The 10,051-nt window shown below is 32.8% G+C and overlaps 1 protein-coding gene across 1 annotated transcript; it reads right to left on the bottom strand.

Moving 5' to 3' along the window:
* Positions 1-4,509: 4,509 nt before the first annotated feature.
* On the bottom strand, positions 4,510-9,840 carry LOC146954428 (Pectin lyase-like superfamily protein). Its single transcript, XM_085716284.1, has 7 exons — positions 9,570-9,840; positions 9,040-9,099; positions 8,225-8,299; positions 6,332-6,974; positions 6,063-6,166; positions 5,577-5,715; positions 4,510-5,351 (listed from the first exon to the last, which is right to left on the bottom strand). Exons 1-7 carry the CDS (start codon positions 9,677-9,679, stop codon positions 5,130-5,132), a joined length of 1,353 nt encoding a protein of 450 aa, XP_085572410.1. The 5' UTR covers positions 9,680-9,840; the 3' UTR covers positions 4,510-5,129.
* Positions 9,841-10,051: the final 211 nt, after the last annotated feature.

Here is a 10,051-nt window from a genome sequence, read left to right as displayed (position 1 = left end):
TATGTCCGCCTCCGAAGTCATTTTAGTCACCTTCCTTCACATGTATTCAGAGTTATAACGTATCAAGTGAAATATAAGTGTCATGTGTCCATGCATATGTCTTGGAATTAAATGTGATGAATGTTGCATGCCAATTTGAATGTGCCTTTTCGATATGTGAAAGAGGGTCCTATTCTTTCATCCATGAGAGTATTCTCTAGTACTCAACACACAAACATAATCTTCCTAATTCTCCCTAGGGAAAGTCAGTCCTATTTGGCTCTTTTTAAGATATAAGACTAAATAGAAAACAGAATATCCAAATAAAAAAATAACTACTCTAATAAGTAATAACTATACTAACTAATAACTAACATAACTAACTATTGGTTTGCAACTTTACCCTTTTTCCTACAGTAAACCCTTGGAGTTTTATCTTTTACTATGGCTCTTCTTGTTGCCTAACATAGCGTTTGCTTTTCTTGAAAGCACCCTGCTCCTTTTCTACTTCAATAATATCCCTCCACCAACAGTAATTATGAGGTATGTTACTAACTTGACCTTTTGATGGTTCCTCCTTGTGCTGTGCTGATTGAACCTTTTTCACGATGGGGACCAATAGGACTGACCACTATGACTAACCTATACACCATTGTCGGTGCAAAAAATAAATGTATTGACCATTTATAATTCTCATTATATTCTATTCTTTATGACTTTTGTTTCAATTACTATTGGACAGAAACTTTGTAGCACAGTTTTCAAATTTTGCCAAAAAAGTATTTGTGATTTACATCAAGACAATATAGATCGTATTTTTATAACCTTTTGGAAGGTCAAAATCAATCTTATTAATTACAATATTGAAACATCATGTTCTTCCTTCTTTACCTTTTTTCCCTTGAACACAAATGCCAATGTATCTTCAAACTATTTGTGGCAATCTTGGAGAAACCATCAAGAAAACGATAGATTGGATGGACCTAAATGCTTAATTCAACAAGTTAACTGCATTGGAGTGACATCTTCAAGAAAGGTTTTCTTAGCTTTTGGGTACCAACCAATATCAATGTCCCTGTTGCCTATTGGTCCAAAAATATTTAGTGTTATTATTACGAAAGAAATAGTGTTATTACAACTTACACCACCGCATAAATTTAATTTGAGAATTCAAGTTCAAAGGGCCTAAATTGTAGAAATATTTGGAACTCCTACTTGAGTTAAAAATCTTGATTACAGTGGATTAAAAAAAATAACAATAAGAAAAATGCTAATTTATACCCTAACATGTCACGGAACTTAACTTTATTATCTTAAAATTGTGCATTCAATTCTTTAAAGTATAAAATTAAGATTTTTTTCAATATCAAATTTCTATTTGTAAGTTTTTTAATATGTGCTATTAAGACATATTTAATAGTGAACTATAGCAATAGTTATTTCGCAGGTCATATTATGACACATCGAAATGAAACTATTCACTTATTTTTTTACTTCTTTAAAAATCTCATAAGAATGTTATGAAGTGGGTAGATTACTAACCCTTAAGATTTGAGAATGATCACATACTCCAAGTGAACAGCATATGAAAACGATATGCCTAGAACCTCATATAGGTCCAACATGAACAAGAACATACTTAAGCAAGTTAGTAAATATAAGAATGATAAGAAATGGGTAGGTTATTGACCCATAGAAGAATTATTTACATGTTAAAGACAGGATTACTACGTCTTTATTATTAGTTTCAGATTATTTAAAATATGTTTAAGTCGTGTCTTTATTATCCACGTTAGTGGGATACAGAAGGTTCACGCTAGTGGGACGAGATACTTTCCATGAGGATGGCCGCACGACGACAAGAGGAGTCCGGTATTAGCCTCGGATACAAATTTCACCGGTTATGTATCGGAATGTATCCGGGGTTACTCCACTCGGGTCCATTCCGTAAAATGAACTCAGAGAATAATGTTTGATCAATGCTAACTGTCTAACTTAATTATGAAAGATGATATGATTATGATTCTGTTTATGGCAAGACACTATGATAGTATTTCAGATTAGTGATCTTAGTTTTCCCCCGATCGCTAAGTTATGCAGAACAGAATAGTAAATCCTGAAATCATGTATATGTAGAGACAAATGGCGATCATAGGTTCCCTGAGGTTGCCTACAGTCTAGGACAGGTGGAACTCACTGAGACATCCCGTCTCATCCCATTCCCTTTATTTTATTTCAGATGTACTGGTTGATTGTAAGCATGATGGTTCGTGATGAAGTAAGTCGAAGAAGCTAGACTACTTAAGATTACTTGTCTTTTACTAGTATATGATTTGCCTATTGTATATATTTTTGTACACGTCAGTGGTACTTTTGCACACAGAGCAACTTATGTATGTACACGCTAGTGGTACTTTTTTAGATGTATAAGACGAGTAATCCTATATTTTATTCAGATTTTTTTTTATCATTGTAATTTTAATGTATCTAGTACTAAGTTTGACATGCATGCTAAATATTCTAGATAAATTTAGTATAGGTGTTACAATTTGGTAATATTGGCTCCTTCAACTTTAACTTATATATTAGTATTTTATTTATGTTTCAACTTATTGTAACTTAAGCAAGGCATTTTATTTAACTGGGTCCCACAAAGTAACATTGCTTCAAAAAGTAACCATTACTCTACTGTGGTGGCTTCCAATGAAAAAAAATGAACTAAAAGGTAGAAAAGCAAGCATACACCCGATGGACCAGCATGAAATACATCTAGTTGGAGATGTTCTTAGAGCACAAGTTAACTCAACTCTAAAAATAAATAGTAATTTGGATCATCATAAACCAACCATATAAATGTAATTAGGCTCCATTTGAATTTGAAATGTTTATACTTCTATATATAAAAGTATAAGCATTTCCCTGTTTGTCTGAAAGTCTTTCTTGAAATAGCTTTCGACATGTTTATAGTTTTATTTTTGGCTTACCTTGATAAACTCTTCAGAATAATTTACAAAAACAACATACATGTTGTTTTACAAAAAAACAACATACATGTTATATGAAAATAGTTCAAATGTGTGATTGGTTACAAAGAAAAATTTATTTACAATGGATTAACTTTGTAAATTTGCTTTTAGTTAAATGCGAGTCGAGTGTAAAATAATTCACGTGTAAGTGAATTGAACAATTTGAGACCAGAAATCTAAATATATCAAAATCAATCTAGCACCTTTGAAACCTCGTATAAAAATGAAACCATATATGCATTAATCACATTTTCTCTTTATTATAAAAATAGCTCATATGTAACTGATTGATGTAAACTAATTTAATAAGTGTATAATTAAGTTGTTTATCCGAAAACACTGTAATACAAATAATTCTCTGTAAATGAATTCCAATGCCTTGTAAGTATAGTATGTAGGAAATTTCAAAGGGAAAGTGAGATGTTGCAAATGGAATGGACAAGTCTCCTAACTCAATCAAACTTCATATGATCTGTAACACAATATTGGCCAAAGAACTTCCCACATGCCCTATGGGGCCTATCTCACATGCAGAACCAATGCAGTCTTTATTACAATCCAACCATGTGCATTGAGAACACTTATCACTGTCTCTCTTTAGCACTGTCCATTGCTTTCTCCGCAGGCATTTACTATATGCCTCATCCTCACAAGAGTTTTGAGGGTGCAGTACATTATCTAGCTTGGGTTAATTAAAGAAAGAATGTGACATTTGAACAAAATCTAATTTGGTTGAGTCGTTTATTTAACTTTTCATTACATTCAGAATTTGGATTGTCTGTAATCAGTAATCCCCACACATTTAAGCAATCGATGAATTGGTGGTCCGTTGATCATATAGTTCATCTTACGAGATAGATATTTTTAGTTTTAAAAAAGTTAAAATCTACATTAAAATTTGGACCGATCCAACGGTCACCAATATACCGATCACATAAATATGTAGGCTTATCAACCTTGGTCAATCCAAATTCTTAGATTTATGGCTAAAGTTACCACTTATTTAAGTCAAAAGAACACTCATCTCTCTTACTACATAGTAGTAATTTGGTAGATATATATGTAGTAATTTTTTAGAGGGTAGCTTTAGCTTATTTCAATTAATACTACTAATTTCTTGGAGGTGTTTTGTGACTTTGATTGTTAAACAAGCATGCCTTTAAATCATTGTGTCTTGTCTATAACTTTAATCCATGATGATAGGAATAAAAGCCAGGTAAATCTAATAGTAATAGGTAGTTAGCATTAGGTTATTTTTTTATATATTTAGGAGGTTGAGGGGGGACAATGTAGGTAACAAGGGTCATCATGTTAATTAGAAAGACATTAAGAGTATCAATCTATCATGTGCAGCACATGAACGAATCAAACATATGGATAGAGAAACGCAACATTGACAGATACTATGTTTAATGATATACAACCATAATTGCATAACAAAAAGCAAAGATTACTTCCATTGACAATGAAAGAAAACAAAGGCTAAAAAAAAGTGACAAAAAGGTAAAAAGGGAACAACAACAAACACAACTATTTCTATTCCATAATCACCATAATAGATAAAGTGTTTCCATTACTCAACTTTGACAATCATACTTTTTTTTCTCGTATAATTAACTCAAACAAAACAAAAGGTAAAAAAAAATAGCAAAAGATAAAGTAAAAAAAAAAGGTAAAATTATATATATAACTTGGCTTCTTGATATTCAAATCCTATAAAATAAAACTGAAAAGGACTGAACAAGTGTGTAAGGGAGACATGATTTTGACATATGGAAAAATATGCATATGAATTGGTGGGTAAGGTTGGTGATGGAATGAGGTGTGAAGGACCAAAAGGTAGAAAAGTAGAGAAGCGCTTCTGCACCTGCTCCTACAATTTTACATTGTTTGTTTGCAGCTGGAGCAAGTTGAGCAGCTAAGGTTTTGGTTTTGACACACAATAATAACATAGTGACATGTGTAATAAATGTACACTTGTCAAGAATGCAGGATAGGATATGATGCTGAGAAAAATAAGCAATGGATGTGACATATGATACTACTATCATATGTTAAAAAAAAAAAGAAAAAACTGAAAAATCAAACACAGAAAAATGGTTGTTTGTTTCCTTGGAATTTTTGTTAGCACTGACGGCCTCTTTTGCAGCCTAGTGCACCAGCATTTGAAGTCATTGTACCAACCATAGCAGAAGATTTTGCTCCTAAGCTAGAGGCTCTTGCATAGCTAGCTGAAGCTCCAGCACCAGATGCTGTGAAATATGCACCATTTAGATATAAGTCTCCCTCTGATCTCCAATTCCAACCTTTCCACTGAGTTTCAGCTGTTTCCACTCTCTTAGTTACCTGCCAATGCCAATTTATCTCAATCAATTACCAAAATTCAATATGCAACTCAATTAACTTAGTGTTTTGGATTGACAGTGAGTTTAGCAGAATCACGGTGTGCTATGCCAATGTGATTTTAACAAAAGTTACACTTGGACTTCAACAAAATCACGGTATCACCGTAAATAATTTCGCTAAGTTATGGTAAAAACATGCAATTAATTAACTGAACTATTAATGTACCTCTTTGGCAAAAGGGTTAGTAGGAGCATTGTATCTGTTACCCTGGCTGTTGATTGTGGGGTTAGCACTTCCACCAATAGCATACATTTCCCAGTGAGTATAGTCATTGTTCACCACATGGAAATAACCATGTCTACACCTGCATTTTTCATGATCAATATCTTGTTAGATTATAACTCATTTTTTTATTATACAAGAATTTAAAAATATTCAATTTGGAGGAAATGTCCTATTCAGTTGTTGATTTTAGCTATGAATACACAAACAACTATCTGGCCCCATCTTCTGAATTCTTACAATAACATGTACAAATTGTGTGATTTTTCTGAGCTAAAGGCAACTTAAAATTAATGCACCAAAAAGGGTTGTTGCAGACAACAAACCAACCTGTCTTATGGTTTAACATTTAAAGCATTTAAAGCATATACAAAGTGTGAAAGGGAGAAATAAAGGGGGTCTCAAAATTAAAGTGACATTAAATATTACCGTGGCATTCTCTGAATAAGACCCTCTCCAAAATGGTTATAAGCTATGGTCACTTGCATCTGCTTGTCTCTTGTGTAGGAGTCACTGTGTCCCAACAGAATCACCTGAATTTGCAAAAACACATAATTAACACACAAAAATGCAAAATGAGCCATACAATGCAATAACTAACTACTAAATGTGTCGGTGTTCGACATTGGCACATGTCGGACACCGGACACACACACACGTGTACAACTTATAAGTTGAAATGTAGTAAAAGAAAGTACCTCATTGTGGTGGGTTAAGTGGTTGTTAGAAATGGTTATAGCTGTTGAGCCCATGACAGCATCAACAAGACCATCAGCACAATGAGAGAGAGAATTATGATCAACCCAAATATGACTTGAACCAAATATAGAAATAGCATCACCATCAGCCATAGTCCTCCAACCAAAATGTGTTTCTGAGCTTCTCACCATAGCATTACCAGTAGGTTTACAATCATGAATATGAAGACCATGAATGATAACATTAGTAACATACTGAATAGTAATGCACCCTCCATTAGCAATATGCACATTAGCTCCTCTTCCATCAATAGTCTTGAAACTGTTCACAATAAGCTCTTGCTTAAACTGAATAACCATGTCTCTCTTGAACACAATCCAAAGTGGTCTATCTTGGATAACGGCATGGCGCAAAGTTCCTGGCCTAGGGTTAACAGGGTCATCATCTCTTGGGTCAGTGACAACATAGTACTTTCCATCGCGACCACCAATGGCATTTCTACCGAAACCAATACCACAGTCTGCTAGACGCTTCCTGTTTTGTTGCCAATTGCGGTCACAACGCCAACAATCGTCAATAGGGTTACCAGTTCCACAGGAGAAAAATCCAAGATTCCTTCTTTCAGTGCTGTTTTGGATGTGCCTGTAATATCAATCAACCATATTGGTCATCATAAAATTTCAAACAAATTATTCTTAAGTTTTTGTTTACGACAAAATTAAGTGTGTTTGATTTCACGGTGGAATCTACGGTGGTGTTCGGATATTGTTCGAAAAAATCGAATTGATTCGATAAGTTGAAAATTTTACACTAACTTATGGATCAACCTCAATTGTAACATAATCAATTTCATTTAAAATCAGTGTTACAGATTGTACATGAGCTAGCAAAATGTTTGAGTTTCTAATGTAAGAATGCAAATACAAACAAACAAAAAAAACACCAAAAAATTAAGCTTTATTTCATGTGACAAAAACATATACATAAATTAAACAAGGCTGTTACATTATTGATAAATCATTGAATCTTATACAGTTAGCATACTGTATGAATAATTTATCCACGTGATGAGGGAAGATAGTGAGAACTTTCTCTCAATTGTAACGGCTAATATTTTTGGATTTATGTGGAGCATAAGATATATGGTGAATATGCTTTTTTGTCACTATTACATGGATCATGACCAAAATATGCTACTGGCATCACATTGTAAGGAATAAATCACATGGTAACGTTTTTTATACACTAAAATCAATCACATATCTAGCATAAAAAAATTAATCAACATGTTTTAATGAAAAATTATGTTACAAAAAAAAAAATGTTGTACCCTTAAGATGGATTAGGCTAAATAAGACATTAAATTGCAAAAGAATTATAAGCGTGAAATACGGAAAAACCATGTGACTGAAAATATGAAAAGGAGAGTAGTCAAAGAATGTAACAACCTAAAAGGGTAAAACAAACAAAAGGGTAAAGTGATCATAAATACAAATCAATTGAACTATGTGAAAATTGGAAAATAACGTGGCAGAGAAAATGGGTGAGTTGGGGTAGGGTGTTAGGTTTTATCTTACAAAGGATAGTTAATGTGAGCACACCACTATACCCTACCACATTACATGTCTAGTCCCTAAACCACGTGCATATGTTATCATATAGGTGCATTTAGTTTCTTTCTTTTTCTTCTTAATTTCATATAAATTGACAACATAGTCTAAGTAAAATAAATTGAATCCACGTCAATGCGAGACGATGCAATAGACAACAACGTCGTTCGATCAGATTATAAATATCTAACGACTATAAAAGTCTGATGCATCGTGCATTGGCGATATGAATCAAAATCAATAATAATGAGAATGTAGAAAGAAAGAGAGAGAGGGACCCACATCTCAACCATAGAAGCCACCTCTTTTGGATTAGCTACAGCAGCACGCTCATTCAATTTCTCAGCTTGTTTTTCCCTAAAATAACACATGAAATTTCAAAATTAATATCATAACCACAATTCATAAATGAATAATTTAATAAACAAACTTCTAATTAAACACTATCATTAAAGTTTAAACAAATTAAAAAATGTGAAATAAAATAAAATAAGGACATCCTGTCACAAAAAATGTAATAAGGACACCTGTCCCTAAGAAAGTACAATTGCACTAGGTACTATTTATTTAACCATTGATATTTAATTTTTAATGTATATATAAAAAATAAATAAATACTCTAGTATTAGAGGTACAGTTAAAATTTTCAGTCGGTACGGTAAAATAAACACCAAAACCGTTAAAGCATTTTGAAGAGAGAGAAAGAACAGTATTTATCCAATTAGTTAAAAGGACCAAAATACCACTATCATGTAAGAACTACAAGGGTAACATTTTGGAGGGTAATTTCGGTAAAGTAAAAAAAGTTTGTTGACGGTTAACGCTAGTGGTGTGAGAAGTTATATTGCTTTTTGCGTATGTCACGGAGAAAACACAACCGACGCAAAGGAATCCTAAGAATGTACACATAACAGAATAAACGGTCCAGATCGAGAGATAGAAATAATAATCAACGGTCATTATCGTTAGTTGATGATACTCGATCTAACGGCTGATGATGATTATATAAAAGTTGAAATCAACGGTTGAGATTAACGGGTTTGTTTTTGAAGGTTGAAAGAGGGAACATGTGAAAAAACAGAAACATAAACACTAACCTTGCCGCCATTGATGAATCGTTAAAGCTTGGTAACCTATGTGTCTCAGTTTCAACATTGCTGTAATAATAATAACAGAGAAAATTATGAGAATGTGTCAGAATAAGATCTTTGTTTTCTCTTCACAATATTATTAAATTAAATAATTATTAATAATTTAAAAATATCCAAAAATAATTTAAAATATCCAAAATGGGTTTTGTATCATTGTAATTTTTCCTTATAAAAAATCACAAAATATAAATTCACAATGTAGTTTAAGCAAGATCTTAGTTTCTTTTCTGATTTTAACATGAAACAAATTTATTTTCTTTCAAAATCATTTTCGTTAATTACTTTCATGAAAAGGGAAAAATGGGTTTCTAGTAGCAAAAAATATCAACTAGTTTTTATGTTGTTTCAAAAAAACAACACAATGTAGCTGAAACAAAAAACCAAACAAAGAGAAAAAACAGAGCAATTCTGCTTCAAACAAAAAAAAACAGAGAAACAAAGAAAACCTTAAAAAGAACACCAAAACAACGTAATACCTAAACTGAGAGATCTGTGATGAAGCCATAGCTTCATCTTGAACAATGAACACAAAAAGCAACAAAAAGAAACAAACATTGAAAACCCATTTTGAAGAAGAAAACTCCATTGTTGTTCACAAAAAAATCTCACTCTCTCTCTTTCTCTCTCTCTCTCTCTCTCAGTACTATTTTGCTTTGCACAAGAAAAAGAATGTGGAAGCTGAAGAGAGAGAAACAAACAAGAAAAAAGGGTCGGTAGAGAGAGAAAGATAAATTGTTGAATGGACTCGAGAGAACAGGTTCCAACATAACGGCCATTATATAGCCTCATTTGCATAACGTCCAATATATAACGCCGTTAATTAACTGATCGTTTTTCTTGTTTGGATTCTCTTTCTCTATGTAACGCCGTTAAGTGACCTTCATTCTACATCGCACGTGGGTTCAGTGACTATCACGTGCCATACCAGAGTCTATAGTTACTAGGAGTATTACTAAGA

This window comes from Medicago sativa, chromosome 1, assembly GCF_051527215.1.
Source record: "Medicago sativa cultivar Bolivia chromosome 1, Bolivia_mono, whole genome shotgun sequence".
Taxonomy (NCBI): Eukaryota; Viridiplantae; Streptophyta; class Magnoliopsida; order Fabales; family Fabaceae; genus Medicago; species Medicago sativa.
The sequence above is the reverse complement of the archived record's forward strand: the minus strand, read 5'-3'. Positions and strand labels throughout refer to the sequence as shown.